The 17,813-nt window shown below is 34.8% G+C and overlaps 2 protein-coding genes and 2 pseudogenes across 4 annotated transcripts; 2 read left to right on the top strand and 2 right to left on the bottom strand.

The window, feature by feature from the left end:
- Nucleotides 1–3,405: 3,405 nt before the first annotated feature.
- On the bottom strand, nt 3,406–4,421 carry LOC147943343 (serpin-ZX pseudogene; annotated as a pseudogene).
- A 2,194-nt stretch (nt 4,422–6,615) lies between these two features.
- LOC104786000 (uncharacterized) lies at nt 6,616–8,684 on the top strand. Its single transcript, XM_010511300.3, has one exon. The coding sequence runs from the start codon at nt 6,690–6,692 to the stop codon at nt 8,454–8,456; it is 1,767 nt and encodes a 588-aa protein (XP_010509602.2). The 5' UTR covers nt 6,616–6,689; the 3' UTR covers nt 8,457–8,684.
- A 102-nt stretch (nt 8,685–8,786) lies between these two features.
- Nucleotides 8,787–10,435, top strand: LOC104785998 (protein BASIC PENTACYSTEINE7-like). 2 transcript variants are annotated; one of them, XM_087513261.1, is made up of 2 exons: nt 8,787–8,931; nt 9,450–10,435. In XM_087513261.1, the coding sequence occupies exon 2, from the start codon at nt 9,500–9,502 to the stop codon at nt 10,190–10,192; it is 693 nt and encodes a 230-aa protein (XP_087369387.1). In that variant the 5' UTR covers nt 8,787–8,931; nt 9,450–9,499; the 3' UTR covers nt 10,193–10,435. The 2 variants fall into 2 exon arrangements, with proteins under 2 accessions (XP_087369387.1, XP_087369388.1); XM_087513262.1 differs by having other exon boundaries at nt 8,849–8,914.
- A 2,467-nt stretch (nt 10,436–12,902) lies between these two features.
- On the bottom strand, nt 12,903–17,260 carry LOC104785996 (outer envelope pore protein 37, chloroplastic-like; annotated as a pseudogene). The gene is made up of 12 exons (XR_015598465.1): nt 16,739–17,260; nt 16,243–16,335; nt 15,900–16,081; nt 15,653–15,747; nt 15,403–15,543; nt 15,038–15,109; nt 14,705–14,776; nt 14,241–14,312; nt 14,081–14,146; nt 13,797–13,885; nt 13,510–13,665; nt 12,903–13,414 (listed from the first exon to the last, which is right to left on the bottom strand). The product of XR_015598465.1 is annotated as an outer envelope pore protein 37, chloroplastic-like (transcript).
- Nucleotides 17,261–17,813: the final 553 nt, after the last annotated feature.

Raw genomic sequence — 17,813 nt, 5'->3', positions numbered from 1 at the left:
TGTGGACTAAACTGGAAATCCAAAGTTAGCTGTTTTCAGACATTTAGGAAGATCTTCTTAAACTCAAGGACATCTTTCTAAACAATATGAAATCTTTCTTAAATTTAAAGAAATGAGTTTTGACCTATCTTTTTATTCATGTTTTGCCTCAATATATTGCAAACTACTCCATTTAGTGAAGAATACTAATTTTATTTTTGTAAACATTCTGATGTTAAGAAATTCTAATTTTTTATGAAGGTCTTCCCGAATTTCATACCGTCCTTCCCCAATTTCATACAATCCTTCTTTAATTTCATATAATGTTTCCTGAAGTTCAATCACAAGTAAAACAAAGTGCTAACAGAAATATGTGACACTATTATGATGCATACAAGTACCAAAACAATCTATAAAAATTTCACAAGTTCCATACATGTCTAAATAACAAATAAAGTAAAACTGGATCACATAGCTTGAAAAAATCTCCAAGCTCTGTTTCCTGCGATAAAAGGTGAATTTTATCAGAGAATATGTTTCAGGAAAGTCTTCTTGAATTCTCAATAGTGCTTCCTGAATTTTTAAATGTGACTAAGAAAAACATCAATATACAAGAAACAACAATAAACAACACACAAGCAATAAGCAATAAAGATGAAAACATGGTATACGACTATAAGTAATAAGAAAACTGAATACTTATCAATCACTCTCTTAATAATAAATTATCAATTAAGCCAATCACTCTCTTCAGTTCTTTCAAGCTTTGGCACTTAGTACGATGCTCAAGCTGTATATATCTCCAACCATAGAAACATATAAGATGTTTTTGTTTAACTCACAAAAGAAACACTTCAAAAGTACGGATCTAAGCCAAAATGAAACAACCTGATCAACAAAATTGTTAAGCGATTCAATACAAAGCATCTTCAGCCTTTCATTCTCTCCAGATTCCAAATTCTATTTAGAACAATTTAGATACCTCAACAAAGACTAGCAAATATGATGAATGCAAAGCTAAAATTAAACATCATCAACAAACCCTTCTTTAAGAGGTTTATTGCTAATCTCAAGAACCTCTCTTCTGATATCAACATCGACCTCATTCAATCTGCTTCTAAAATCCTAAGAGAAACAAAATCATGAGCTATATATGTTGAATCCTTCTAACGACTTAATAATCACTTCAATGCATTACGAGAGTCAAATTTTAAAATATGTATGGATTTGTTAGTACCAGTTTCAGTAACCCCAAAATTCCTCATGGCGAAGAACACTTTCGCAGCTTCAGAAACAATCTTCGATTATGTTAGTAATAGGAGAAATCGTGTTTCAACGACGGATACAATAACCAGAAGACAGAGAAAAGCTCTTTCAGTGTAAATCTGATCGAATCAACAAAGAGAGGATACCACGAGCCGTTTCGATCCGATACTGCTGGAGAAGAACTCGAAGATTTTGTAGCTTTTGTGTCGCTCTTTATCTCCGGTGATGGGAATCGCAGGCGGAGCTTGTTTGGGTTGAGAAGATGAATCGTGTCGGTGGAAGCAGAGAAGAGACGACATAACCTTTAGTTTTATAAATAATTTAGATTTTTCCAAAAATTAATAATATATAAATTTGTGCTAGTTTTGGAACATTTGATAAAGTGTGCTAGTTTTGGAACAAAAACTTAAATGTGTGCTATTTTTGTCAATTGCCCTTAATAATTTATAAATTAATAATATAGAGTCACTATTAATTAATAATTTATAAATTAATAATCGCTATAATTTATATCAATTTTGAAAAACAATTTTTTTCTATGGTATAATTATAGCGATTATTTAATGGGTTATTAACTCTATAAATTATAGCGATTATTTAATGGATTATTAACTCTATTATAGCTATAAATTGATATAATTAAATCGTGATTATTTAATTATAGCTATAATTTTTAAAATAATCCATTAAATAATCACTACAATTTATAGAGTTAATAATCGCTATAATTTTTTCTATGGTATAAACTATACAATTATTAATAATTTATAGAGTCACTATTTATAATGATTATTAATCAATTTATAGCTATTATTAATTTATAGAGTCACTATTTAATGCCAAAATTGTACAGTAACTCTATAAATTAATAATCGCTATAAATTAATAATTTTCGATGGTTGTAATTTTTTTGGTCAAACTTTTAGTTGTAATTTTGAACACAATTCAATAGTATAATAAGATAATTAAAAAAAACCTTTGTAAATATATAGTCACATCAATATTATAAATTAATAATTATATAAAATTAACAAATATAAGTATATATATTTATACTTATATATGTTATCAATTACTTAAAGTTTCTACAAAATAACTTTAAGTAAAGTAGGTTTTGTGATGAATTACAAGTTTTATGCTATCATTGGTAGAAAACATGTTATGTAATGATGTGACTATTCCAAAAGGTTTTCCAATTTTGAAAACACTATTAATTCCATTATATCACTTTATTATTTAATGCCAAAATTGTACAGTAAAACCTCCATAAATTATTACTCTATAAATTAATAGTCGTTATAAATTAATAATTTTCTATGGTCCCAAGTTGGACCGTTGTAATTTTTGACACAATTCGATAATATAATAAGATAGTATTTTTTGAAATTTTTTTGTAAATATATAGCCCTGTCAATATTATAAATTAACTATTATATACAATTATCAAATATAACTATATATATTACACATTAACTTGTAATAGAGTTTATTTACAGTATCTAAACTTTTAATGTTCTCTTCAAAGCATGTACTGGCCGTTGATCAATGACTCCAACGCCGAAGATTCCGATGTAACCACCTCCGACGCTGATGATTCCGATGTAACCACCTCCGACGCTGTCATTTTTGATTTGTCGCTCTTCATTGTGCGGGAAGTTTGTTGAAAAATAGAATTGTGTGACTTAATGATTCCGGAAAAAAAAAATTGGCGCTCCGACAATGTTCTATCACGACAAAGACAAAAAAAAAAATCTATACTAATAATAATTCTTTGCTTTCGGCGGGAATCAAAACGTGAAACTCTCACTCCAATATAGAAAAACTTTGCCACCAGACCACATGTATATTCATCTACATTAGCTATATATTTTTCTAATCTTGTTTGGTTTGAATTTCAACATGAATCTCTTTAGGGATTTTAAATTTTTCTGGTTTTTCCTTAAAATCCCTTATTATTCAAAATGTGATTTTAATATCTCATTTTAAATCCTATGTTATTGAACTTGAAATTTATTTAAAATCATTCAAAATAACTTACAATCTCTTGTTATTCAATCAAAGATTTATTAAAGTCATATCAAATCCATTGTTATTCAAACTTAACATTTAAATTTCAAAATCTTAATAAAAAAGTTGTTTTGAGAGATTTTAGTTACATTTCTAGTTGAAATTTATGAATGGAAAATCCTTCATACATTTCTAGTTGAAATTTATGAATGAAATTCTATAGTGTCATCTACTAAATCTACTAATATAACCCCTAGTAAATTTATAAAAGAGTTAGGTCTATTTAGACCAAAGAGAGAGAGTACCTTGGTGTGAAAGTCAATTTGGTTGAAAGCAGTTTTGTACGAGTTCAACAAGAGATCCTTGAAAGAAGGTTCCAAAGGGAGAGACTTGTGGATCCAAACGCCATTCGCCGCCGATATCATCGGGCCGCCAATCGCAGTGCTGTCGACGAGGACGGTGGTGACGATCCCAGAGGAGACAGTGTTAAGCTCATCGGTTGAAGAAGCCCTAAGTAAAGAGACATTCAGGTTTGTGGTGGCTCCGGGAAATATGGCAGCGATAAGATTGAGGATGACATTGATTAATGCCGGCGAGAAGACGAGGTTGGAGGTTTTCCCAGCAGTAGTGTTGATCACGTGCTGAGTCAACCTCAGAGCAATATCGTTTTGATTCCCTACTGATTCTTCCAGGTCTGTTAGGATATCACATTGTTTCTCTAATTTTGATTCTTCCAGATCTGTCAGGATATCACATTGTTTCTTTAATGATTCTTCTCGCCAGCAGAGTCAGCCCAAACGCTAAGCTAATGAAGCATGAGCTTGTAGCCTTGTTTTCTGCCATGTATTTTATATATAATTTTCGGTTTTAAAAAAAAATGTATTTAGTCTAGTGGTATTTGCATTGGTTAGTTAGAATGAGTTCTTGGATTCGACCCTTAGGGCATGTTTATAGGGAGATCAGTTTAGGGTGTTCTTAGAGTATAAATATTGTAAAAATAATGTAAGATCAGTAGTTAAGAACTTTTGTTAAGAAGTTAGTTATTGGGAGAACATGTGTAAGATCTTAAGATTTAATAAGAGATTTTTAACAAATCTACCACATTCCTAAACTTATCTTGTGTCTTTTACCACATTTGTTTATTCCTTTCCGGCAATACCACAGACCATGAATAAAAAGACAAATGTAACTTTCATTATAGCTTTGTTTTTTTTAAACCATAAATAAAAGGAGTAAGTCTTTTTCTTTTATTTTTTATTCTCATGTATTATTTATTGTGCTGTCTTTTCATGTACTCTTCTACTTCAAATTAAATGACCAAACAAAATCTTTTTCTTTTTTTATTAATTGTCTCTTCATCTCTCCCACTAAGAGTAAAATACATAAAACCTCTTCATCTCTTCTTCCTACTCTGTAGTAACTTTAACCCATTTTACCTTCAATTGTTGCATGTTTTTCAACCTAAATATTGACCCTCCTTTTGTCCTCTTAGGGTGAATCACAAAACCAACGGTGGCAGGCCGGCGGCAATGAAGAGATGCAATCTCTTCGTTGAAAACTCTTGGAAGGAGGAAGATTGCAAATGGGATATAGACAATGAGATAAGATTACTAAATGAGACTTGGTTCAATTCCAATGGTGATGATCGTATAGATCTGCTCTGCATATTCTTATATTGAAGTTGTGTGATGCATCCTCGGGTGGACAAATTCTGATGGAACAAATTCAGTAAACCAAATCCGGTGGACTTATTCCGATAGACCAATTATGGTGGATCCAACTTGTCCACTTTACTAACTAATTTTGTCTATCATGCATATCTTCTAAAGCTACAAGTGATCGATCAGTTCTCTTCTTTATTCAAGTTTCATTTAGGGGCAATATGCCAAAAGAAAATCTAAATTATATTTCAAACTAGTACTATACAAACCATGAAACTTAGTATATGTGTATTTAAGTGAAATTTGTCCAAAATCAACAAAATCAACTTGTCTACCAAAAAAAAACCAACTTGTTTACAAACCCGAATAAATAGGAACTTGTATACTAATCAATAACAACTTGTCCATAAACCAACAAATTGGAACTTGTCCATCACAATGAACTTGACAACTTGTCTATATGTTCAATTTGTCTACAGCCCCAACCAATCAAAACTTATCTACCATAATTAACAAAAGAAATTTATCTACAAGAATAAACTAAAAAAGAATTTGTCTACAGATTCAATTAACGCTCTCATTTATGTCATCAATGCATTTTACAACTTTTTTTTCTTTTGCTCAGTGCTACAGTGCCGTAATAAATGTCAAGTGACATGGCCCGCATGTGCAGTTTTGTGTTTATATTAAACAACACATTTTCTTTAAATTTCTAGCTATTGAATAGAAGGGTATTTTCGACATTTTCATTGCTAGTTGTGGTATAATAGAAAAAGTGTTTATGATTGTGGTAGAATTGGAAAGTTCTATATCAATTATGGTAGATTAGACAAAATTCCCATTTAATAATATAATATTCTTATAGAAATTTAAGAATATTTAATAAATACATAGATTAATGTTTAATAAATAATTTAAGAATGTTTAATACTATTTAATAATATAATGTTTATTAATATTCTTAAACATATTACAATTAAAAAAAATTATAAAATAACATTTTAATTGCAAACATATAAAAATTTTACTAAATTTTAAAATACAATGCCATATTTTTATGAAATAAAAAAAAACATTGTAAATAATTTTTTTTTATAAAACAAACATATTACTTAATTAATTAAACAAGACAAAAATTTTATTTAATTAATTATTTCCAATCCGATAGAGACACGTCACACAAGATCAGTCCCAAGAACAGTTCTAGAGTAAGATCAATGAGCATGATCTTAAGTCTACTATTCAATTATTTTCATTTTTAAAATGCCTAAGAACACCCCTTCTAACCTTCCTATAAACATGGCCTTACTAGTAATAATCACGCGAGTTATTATTGCAAACTCTTTAACGAGTATTTAACATTTGTTTTCCCTGTTTTGGGTGTCTCTATCTTTTAAAGTTGATTCAATATGAAACAACAAAGCCACAAGAAATTGTTCTCAGCCTTCTCGAAACCTCCGAATGAGTCAGAGTCTCTGACCTAACTTCAAATAAATAAGTTGAAGTCTAAACAGACCTCACCCACATCTAACCAACACCCTTACTTCTCCAAAAAAAACTATTAAATTTATAGAGGTTTTTTATGTGACTTCTCCAAAAGAAACTATTAGGCACAAAAGAGAATTTTAAGAAATAAGAGGGTAATAAGGAAAAATAGTGAAAAGACTAGGGTGAGAATTAAAAGATGAAAAAACTCAAGAATTCGAAGTTTTTTTTTTTTTTTTTTTTTTTTTCTGAAGACGTCTCTCTGTCTTGTGTGTCTCCGTCTACACTGCAATGGCGACGGAAGCAATACATCACAAAACCCTAGCCGAATCGAGTTTCAATTCTGGTGATCTAATGTCGGCCCTGATTCATGCGCGGAAAGCTCTCGGTTTGTCTCCTGACTCGGAAGGTCTATCCGCCATGGTTACCGCCTTCGAGATCATCAGCTCTGCCGCCGCCACCGCAGGAGGTATGCCTGAGTGGTACAAAGTTCTAAAGGTAGAGCCTTTCTCTCATATCACTACCATAAAGCAACAGTATAGGAAGCTAGCTTTAGTGTTGCATCCTGATAAGAATCCTTACGCCGGGTGCGAGGAAGGATTTAAGCTTTTGAATGAGGCTTTAAGTGTTTTCTCTGATAAGGTTAGAAGGACTGAGTATGATATGAAGTTGAGGATTAGGATTCAGAGTGAAATGGTTAGTGGTTGTGATGATGATGATGATGATGAAACATCAACATTTTCAACAGTTTGTTCGGGTTGTAGGTCGGTGCATAAGTTTGGTAGGAAGTATTTAGGGCAGAATTTGATGTGCACTAGTTGCAAGAATAGTTTTGAGGCAAAGGAAGCTGAGAAGGAAGAAGAGGGTAGAGATGGAAGTGAAACTGGAACTTGTGCTTCCAAGATCATAACATATAGTAGGAGGAAGAAGCGCGCTGGTGACGATAGTGAAAGTCTGAGAAGTGGGAGTGAGACAGGGGAGATGAGAGAGGAAAGAGCAGAAGCTATTGATGTATCTGACGGGTTGGATGACGAAGATGAAGGGATGATGACTTTGGCAGAAATGCAATCGGTGATAAGAAGAAAAAAATCGAAGGTGAAGTCAAATATCACTGAGAAAGATAGTACTGCAGAAGAAAACATGGGAAGTGAAACGGAGGAGAGATCTTCAGGTGATGTCCCCATGACTATAACTTTGAGGGAGATGAGTAGTAACAAGGAGAATGAAAAACGAGAAGCTTTAAAGAATGGGAAGAACATAAATAAGAAGAAGGCGACGAACCACAAGGTGTTAAACGAGATAGTAGATTTAGAATACGTGCCACGAGGTGATAGGAAGAGGGAACATGGTAAATTAAGCCAAGAAATCTACAGGGAAGACGAGGATTTGGAACTATATGATTTTGGTAAGGACAGGATGCCGAGGAGCTTTAAGAAAGGGCAGATTTGGGCGATATATGATGGTGGTGATGACAATATGCCTCGGAGTTACTGTTTGGTCAGTGAAGTGGTTTCTTTGAACCCTTTTAAAGTATGGATCAACTGGTTGGATTGTGAGAGCGAGAAACTGATCTCTTGGATGAAGATCAGTTCCTCTAATATGCCTTGTGGGAGGTTCCGAGTTTCAGAGAAAGCTTTGGTTGAACAAGTGAAACCATTCTCTCACATTGTCAACTGCGAAAGGGCTGCACGGGAAGTATACCAAATATATCCCAGGAAAGGCTCTGTTTGGGCAGTGTACTCAGAGACAAATCCAGCTCTTCAGAGAAGAAAGACCGGACGCTATGAGATTGTCGTGTGCTTGACGATGTATTCTGAAGCGTATGGCTTGAGTGTGGCATATTTGGAGAAGGTTAACGACTGTAGTAGCAACTTGTTCAAGAGACGGGATTACGGGTATAATGCAGTCAGATGGGTCGAGAAAGACGATGTTGCAGCCTTGCTCTCTCATCAGATTCCGGCCAAGAAGGTGTCTGAACATGAATCTGGAGCTGATCTGAAAGAGTCTTGGGTGCTCGATCTTGCTTCTGTACCTCCTGATTTGGTTTCTGCCCCTTAATGAACATAGACTGTTCTTGTTATGGTTTCTCCTCAATCATCATCGTGACAAAGAGAAACTAACACTTCATGATTCATGTTAATATTTGTCTAATTTAATAATCTTAGTTATTTAGTGCCCTTGCAACTCATACGCCATATATTATGTACACCAAAATGTCACATGTGCCTAAGCTCTAAACTCTAAAGGCTTTCCCACAATTTATAAATTGCAAAGATAAGCTCAAAATTGTGTTATATTACCAAATTTCTCAAGAAAAATCATAGTTGAAATTGAAAAAAAACAAAATTATCTATTTAATTTAACATAAATTTCGCATGGGGTAAAAAGAAACAGACTTTAAAAGTTGGGTTAGCCCTAAAAATTCTCAAAACCTAAAAGGTAATTACTTTGTCCAATCCAAAGGGTCTTGACTCTTGAGAGAGAGAGAGAGTGCTTGGAGTGGAGCGAGTATAGAGGTGAGGTATCGCCATTGGTAAGTCTGACGTTTTTCTTATTTGCGTATGCCGAAAGATCACTCTTCTCTGGTTTCGACTCTGTTTCTGTGTATAATTCTTTAGGAACCCTAGTCAGAGGTTTTGATTTTGCATGGTTTATTCGCTTTATGGGTCTTGGTTCTACTTCTTTCGTGAACTCTTTTGGGTTTTTCCAATTTTTCCACTCAAACAATCTGAAAAGATGAGAACTTTTTCTCCTCTACGTATGTAGTCTTTAAGCTTTAGATGTGTGTTTTGTGTACTGATGATCATCTGGGTTTCAGTGATCAAGTTTGTCTTTAATTAGGAATATACATAACAGTTTCTGTCTTGTAAAAAACGGCTTTGTCTTTTGATTGAGTACTATTACCGGAAGATAACTAAGATTATGTTCTCTGTATAGAGCTTGTAGAATGGTTATCTTGCTTCTTGGAATCTCTGTGTTGCTATATAAGGTTAGTTTCAGTTTTTGATTGATAATGTTGGCTCATCTTATCTGCTTTTGACAATGATGTAGGAGCGGCAACGTGAGCGTGTGATCTCTCTCCACTGAAACTAGCTATCAAGATGAACTCATTTCCTTCACAAAACTTGATGCTATCTGCTACAAACGCAAACAAGGACGCAGCCTTGCTTACATCTAATGCTCATTGGTTTCACTCCCATATCGCTGTTCCAAAGACCACAGGCATTGATCTTTCTCAAGTATCTCAAGCAAATCCTGCCGAAGGTGTGATGGTGCCTCAGTCTCGTTCGTTTTATCCTCCTACTACTATAGATTACAGAAACGGTGTGGCAACCGTGGAACAGAAGTCCACGAATCAGTCTCCTTCGAAAGCTTTGAAACCTAAAACGCCAAGAAAGAAACGCTCTGCATCCAACAAGTCAAAGAAAACTTTGAGCATACCAGAGACAAAGCGCGAGAAGAAGAATCTGGACATCAATATTGACATTTCAAGCTTCGATACTTCCGGGGTTCCTCCTCCTGTGTGTTCATGTACAGGGGTTTCAAGGGTTTGCTACAAATGGGGCATGGGCGGTTGGCAATCCTCATGCTGTACCATCAGCATATCGACATACCCACTACCCATGAGCACCACAAGACCCGGAGCTCGTCTAGCTGGAAGAAAAATGAGCAATGGTGCTTATGTCAAGCTCCTTGCGAGGCTTGCTGGCGAAGGGTATAGTCTCTCTTACCCTGTTGATCTCAAGAACCATTGGGCCAGACACGGAACTAACAAGTTTGTGACCATCAAGTAGTCGTTTCATTAGTTGGGTTTGGTTTTAGATTAGCTTTTGTGGTCTCTTTGTAAGTTATCTTTACAATCACAGCCTTTTAGTATATATGTTTCCTAATGGCTTTGAGATCATAAAGGAGATTAAGTGTCTATGATCAATAGGACAACAGTTATTTTCCTTTAGGTGGAGTGTTTCTTGGTACTGCAAAGAATGTTTGGTTGAATTTGAACATGAATCTCTTTAAAGCAGGAGACTTTGTGGATCGATTTAGGTTGTTTAGTGTTCTTTTGATGCAGCAAATTGTTATATTTCTGCTCATTCCTCCTTGCAAATAAACTAACAGCTCTTTTCGCCACAGAGGCAAAGATGCTTCGTCAATGCACTTGGTCAAAACATATATATGACACTGGAGACGTAATCTCTCTATTTCTTACCCCAATTAAAATGTTGAATCATTAACATAACAGAACACATTATCGACTACGAACAACACAGGACACCATAACAGAGTTTTATCACAGACAATGGTCAATGGCCGATGAATTAGTTGAATTGAATTTCTCGTATATGTGATCTGGTTGAAACGACTACTAGAAGCGATTGAGAGAATTCAGAATCAAAATGATAAGGAAGTGAGGCCAAGGACATTAGGAAATGAGCTAATCACATGTCATGGATTCCATCTTTGGCTAGAAAGAACGGACCAGATCAAGACGGTTTACAAGGACCGTAATTAGGTTTTCAAACTCTCAGCTCAACGAAACCAATACAAATCCATTGATACGAAGTTTCTTTTTATCTCAAACTTTTGGAAATGTATGTTTCTTGTGTTCCAATCTCTGCTTACATTGCAAGTCAATTGCTTTTTGGTTTTAGATAGACAAATTTATACCATTTTGCGGTTGCATAGTTTTCTTTTTTGCGCGGACAGTCAAAGACTCAAAGGAGTCAAATCTCAACACGAAGATCTGAACCGGCTATTACATTTAAAGTTCATAATCATAAAATATTGTTTATAATATTGATCGATCATCAGTTACATCCCCTCTTAATTTTAATCTAATTCATTTTCGTAGTCGAATTAAAAATTACCAGTGATCATATAATACAAGTCCTATAGATAGTCAAAATTATTTGGTAGAGGCCCACAGAAAAATGTTTCAAAAACGGCCAACATGCTTTGACGATAGGAGTTAGAAAACAGATTCCATCCCCTGCGCACAACAACAAGTGAAAAAGGAGGCATGTGCAACTAAACCCCATCAGCATCCTCAGGTAATACTTCTTATACCATGCATTGAAGTTAATAGATGGGAAGAAAAATTCGCTTGCATCCAGAAGCATTATCATAATCATGTGAAACCTGAAGTAATGAGGCAGATGGCAGTCATCGATTATCCATATGAACCCTAAGCAGCAATACACGACGAATAATCTGTTTTCCATTCTTTTTGTGGCTCCTGAGGTCGAGTTTTCGCTCGTAGATGCTCTGACAATACTGAGAGGCTTTGTTAGTCTTCGGTCACGAGAAAATATATGGTTGAATGATGATGATGATCATGATGCAAAGTCCACATGTGCATTTGCTGCAGTTTTGGAAATTAGTTTTAGTTGTTGAAAGAGTCATTACAAGACAAGCTTTCAATATTAATAACAACCTATAATACCTGGAAGAGGAACAGTTGATTTTGGGAATGAGTCAAAGTTGGAGAAACACACTCTTGTTGGCTTCAATTGTTTCTTTAGATATGGAGTCTGATACCTGAAAATACATAGAAACATACAAAACACATCCAATCTATGTGAACCCCATGATAATAAACTAATCCTCTATTGTTAATATTTTTTCAAAAAAAGCCAAAAAAAAATATTATTTTAGAGCAAAAGCGAACATATATAGATAGAACTACCTCGTTTTGAAGAAGTTTGATCAGAAAAAAGGGCAAGCAAAAACTATATATTATGAATTTAAAGAACGAAGGAACAAAAAGAAGTACCTTGGAAGGAAGGACGTAAAAGAGAGACGGTCCGTGGCCATCCCCAAACACTGCATAGTTTCGTCTCCGGCGAGAGATTTCGGTCGAGGCTTTAGTTAGGGTTCCGCAACTTTGACGAGTTAGCAGCCGTCTTATTTTTACTAACACCGTTTTATTATTGAAAACTTTTATAGGGTTTCTAAATTTTATGTTTATTTTTTTCCTTTTATTTTAGCGTTAAGTTAACAAATAATAAACATACCTGCGTCAAAAATCTAAAAATTAATTATTTAATTAGAAAATAATGAAAAAATATTTGGTTAATTACAAAAAAAAAAATGATCAAGTTGAATTACATATCGACAAATAATCCATGGCGTTGTTAAAATTTTCTCTGTTTCATTTCCTTTTACTCTATTATATTATAAATTTACTCACTTCTTGTTCATACCGCTATGTTATTCACTCGTTACACCAATACATGATTTACCGTAATCTACCGTACTATAATTACTACTAATAAAACGGATAATTTAACCATCAAAATGATAAAGAAGTGAGGCCAAGGACATTAGGAAATGAGCTAATCACATGTCATGTATTCCATCTTTGGCTACAAGGAACTGACCTAAGTTTTTTAATGTGATGTCCTTGCTAGTAAAAATAAATAGCACCTTTTCTATATTGATCTAATCCCCTTGATATTAAAAGTACATCAGTGGAGAAAAAGCAAACAAAAAAAAAGCCTCTACAGATTGATATAACAGAGAAATTATTGACAACAGTGGATGGTCATTTACATTTCAATTTCAAGTTCAGATCAATTGGAGTTCCACGGAAACATTCTAACAATTCAAAGCCAAAAAAAAAAAGTACAAAAAGAAGAGAAAAGAGGTACCGAAAATGAATGGCTCGAATTTGGTAGTGTAAAACTGGAATCGAAAAAAGAAGGCACAGAGTCTTTGTGAAACTGGCAACGCATAGATTGTGGCAACTGGCAAGAAACAAAATCTTATAACACCTATCATTCATATGTAAATCCAGCTTTAGCTCAACCAAATCCATTCAAAGCTTCATAATATTGCCATCATTCAAATCCAACCAAATCCAGCTTTAGCAAAAACATTGCCATCATCCATCGATAGCTTGTACACAGTTCCAAAGCCTCCACAGCCTATCATGTGCTCTTCATTAAGTGTTTCCAGTTTCTTGATAATGTCTTTGGAAGCGTAGGGCAAATCTCCATGGAACATCACTATAGACGCACCTGGATAGGTAAAATCGTCTCTCATGATTGTCAAGTTTTGAGAGAAATATTCTTTTTAATGGAGATGATCTACAATAAGAGTCAGCATGGCTCACCTCCACCGACTTCTATCGCAAGGCTTTGACTCTCAACTCTACCAAGCTTTTTATAGAGAAAGCATCCCCAGAAACACATGAGCGCCACTAGGAGCAGCCCACCCACAGTTGCTGAAGCACTTATAAGCAGCCTTTTAGGGTTATTACCTCCTTGGCCTATCATATGGGAGAAACCAAAAAGCAAACTCATTTCATGCCAAATAATATACTACAAATATTTCAAAAACTAAGCTATATATAATCCATACATTCTGACCAAAAAATTGATGAAGACACAGTTGCTATACCTGTTGGAGACCCGGTAGTTGTAGAATTTCCAGTGTCATTGCACACAACATCGATTTGTTTTCCACACAAATTAAGATTTCCGCTGAAGCTGCAAAAAGGATGCATTAGTTTTAGACTTGGTTTTTTTTTTTTTTAACTGGTGCAAAGCTAACAACAGGGTGCTATTGTCCATAACGTCACAAAAAACTTGTAACTGCTTTGCCCAATCAACCGTAGAAAGACTTATTAACCTACATTTACAAAAAATTGGTTGGGGGAAGGGGTAAAGATGAATTATACTTACGAGTCCCTCGAAAGTAGTAGGCCATCAGAAGGTATTTATCCCACAAGGAAATTGTTCGAGACATTGCTTCAAAATAAGATCAACATAGTTAGCAACATTGAGACTCATATATACACAAGACTGCAACATAAAACACACAAAATAGAGATTAGCAACTCACAATTTAGTAAGCTTTTTCAACTGCCCAAGTGAAGCAGGGATAGCTCCCTTGATGGTGTTGCTTGAGATGTCCCTTTATGAATGAGAGTCAAAGAATAACTTAGTAGTTCAGAAGAATCTAGATGATATGCCCATTTGATATGAAAGAAGCCCTAACATAGATTTACAACTCTCATCATCATATTTTTGAGTTTTATACCCAGCAAATAGAACACAATACGTGTGTTGGATATAAGTTATGTCAAATTCCCTGTAGTTTTTAAGGTTCAACACGACCTAGAGAAATATATATCTTTGAAAAACATTATGCTGCATTGGAGGTCAGAAGAAGAACCTCTTATGGTTCACTATATAGTTATAGAGGATATTAAATGGTGAGAGTAGCCAGCCGAACAACAAATAACAGATCCTACAGAGGCTAGGAAAACAAATCCACTTAGAAGAAGGAGGAGATAAATCACGTACAGGTTTTTCAGCGCGGAGAGGTTTCCTAATTCACTTGGGATTGTCCCACCAATGTAATTATTCTGCAAGTATCTGCAAGGAATAGAGGGCAAATAAATAAAAATAACAACGATTTTTTTGTAAACCAGCTAAACTTTTGACTTTAAAACCATTGATTTATCATCACTCACAAGACACATCAATATTATGCACCAACTATATAGAAGCAAATGTAGAAAAACATTAGCAATTGTCAGAAAAAATGTTGTAAACTCGGAAAAAGATAAACGAAAAATTCGACCAGAAATGAAGTGTAAATACTAATCAGCATATGTATTTTGGAAAAACACTTACATTCCCTCTAATGACGTGCAATTTCCCAATGCGGCAGGTATTGGGTCATATAAAAAATTGTTGTGAAGCATTCTGCGATGACATGAAAATACACATACGTTGAGCAGTAGAACATATACTAGACAGGAACAGACTCATACTAGGCTCAAACCAAACACAACAGACTCATGATTACAGCTCACACAGAAGCTAGCTCAAGTGTGATGGTCTCTTTAGGTCTTTATCAGATTGTGGTGTGACATTAGGTACAATTGTATGGTGAATGAGTGTTCTATATGCCATGCATCATTCATATGACTCGGGTTTGGGGATTGAGCGAGTAAAATAAAGATACCGCTGACAAGAGAAGAGAGAACAGAAAAGACCAAAAGTTTGATGATTTACACAGAGAGATGCCCAGCCAAGGCGTACATCAGAATCATATCCAGCTTTGAATATGTAGTCTTTTACCATATGTGCGTTTGTAAACCGCACTCCACATGTTTGAATCAAAGTTGAACCAATAGCTGCATAGATATATCATACTGTATGATTCATACACATAAACATTTATACGGTAGCAAGTGGGATGGTTCTATTAGAAGAGAGAGAGAGCAAGAGGAGACACACACTTACCTCAAATTATCTGAAGGGGTAAACCGACGTTTAAATGCAAACGATGCAGCGTTGGACGGAAGAGAAATGCTCGGAATGAAGGACAATGCATTATCCTATATGAAATTAAAAAAAAAAAAAAAAAAAGGGTAAAAGTCCTAATGTCAGATCCAACAAAAGATAGGAAAGGAAGGTTCTAGAAGCTATTGGACAGTAACACACAAACAAAAAAAAAAAGCAGACAAGAAATTTCGTAAAAGACAAGAACCTTATAAGCATATCTCAGCCTCAACTCTTCATCTGTGTATAGAGCGGTACAAATACCATTCATGGCTTGACGTTTGAGGATACCGTTAACAGATAAAACTATTTTCTGCTTCTCTTCCTCTCCTCATCTTCTCTTTATTGTAACGAAATTTCTCCAAGTGGGAAATTAAGAGTCGGTCTTGGCTGCATAAAGAGAAAACCATTCGAAAAACTGAAGTTAGTGTTTAAAGGGAACATATTGCAAAGTAGTCCCAGCCAAGCAAGACAATAATTTACCAGGTAACTGATGACAAAAACTAACGCAAATCCAAAACCAAATAGACAATGTAAGGGATGACACTCACATAACCAATAGGAACAGGCGATGATTGATAGCTCCAGAGAAAAGCCTGGTTCAGTCAGATTTGCTTCCATAGCAACCTCTCCTTGTTGTGCCTGCAACAACATACAGTTAAGCCATACGTCAGAGACGCAGCACTAAATTAATACATACATAGTCATGGATTGAACATAAGGCCTACACACATATCCAACTGCTACTAATAGTTAGTTGCAGAGCTCGCAAATGCCCACTGAGAACTAGCAGATTCTAAATGCACAACAGGGACGCAAACCAAAACCAATGGTACCATAAACCCTTATCAAAACCGTTACACACAAATTGTTCTGTTCTGTCCCATAAATGACAAATTGCCAAATATATACATCCCCAAATTGACAATTCAGTTCAAACAAAGATTAATCCTTTTTGTCTTTATCTGTGCCTCAGGAAAAGAAAAAATCAATCCTTCTTTTTGTAGCAAACAGTGATAATAATGGGCAAGAAGAAGAAGTACCTTTTGACATTATGAAGAGCTCGGAGCTGAAGGCGAGGGTGAACATCAAGATTGCTCTTGATGAAGGTGTTCTTCTCTTCGATATCATAGAGAACAGAGACGTGTTTGGAAGTAAACGAGACCTGAGGCTGTGAAATCTCGCGCAGGGAATTGTTCTGAAACGAGAGTTTGAGCTTGTCGAAGAGACTTTGTTTAAGAAAAGGAGACTATCGCTGTCGAATTCAGATGTAACACGGAGCTTTGGTCTGTTGGCAGTCTTGAGAAAGGACAAGGCAGAGCAAGTCGGTGGCGATAATTCCGAGGTTCCTGATTGAGGGGTTGGTGAAAGAGAAGAGGGCTGAGGAGGAGTTGTGAGGGTATGGTTTTGAGAAGACGGATCCGCCATTGAAATTGGATTTGGTGAGAGAATCTATCGCAAACTCGCGAACATGAGATTCAAGTTTGTTGTTCTACTTTGAGAGAAGTAATAATAATAGTTATGTATGAAACGGACGGTTCTTGTTTTTCTTACTTATCATCGATGCAGTCTCTCACTTCTTCACTTGTCTTTTTTTTTTTGCATTTTTTATATTCTAAAAAATAATTATGAAAGCATTTTTCTTAAACGTTAATTAGGTAGATAGTGCTTTTCTCCGTTTAATTAGTAGTTATGGTTCACACGTTTCTTTATAGTTTACGAATGTGTAAGAGTATGTAAGACTATATGAAACTAAATTAGGTCGGGGTATATAACGGTTAATTTTTTTTCTAATCTTGTAGTAGTATTATGCTATTAACCAAAAAAAGGTTTCCTCCCTAATTATTAGTTATATTTATTAAAGGTCTTTTTTGGTCAGCTAAAATTAGTGACACAAGATAAAAGATGTCATAATTGAACCTTAGGAAGATGGTAAGCTACGTGTTGGGAGAAGAAGAAAAAAAGATAAAAGATGTCATTGTTTCATTAAAGTGAGTAATTAGTGAATATAATCTTCATAAAGTTGAATGAAAATGAGAATATGAACTGCATTTAGAGTTCCAAATCCAAATCCAAATCATACTTAGAAGATGTCATTGTTCCATTGAAGTGGGTAATTAGT

This window comes from Camelina sativa, chromosome 5, assembly GCF_030686135.1.
Source record: "Camelina sativa cultivar CO46 ecotype springtype chromosome 5, ASM3068613v1".
NCBI lineage: Eukaryota > Viridiplantae > Streptophyta > Magnoliopsida > Brassicales > Brassicaceae > Camelina > Camelina sativa.
Note: the sequence above shows the minus strand (reverse complement) of the source record. Positions and strands in the feature narration are given on the sequence as shown.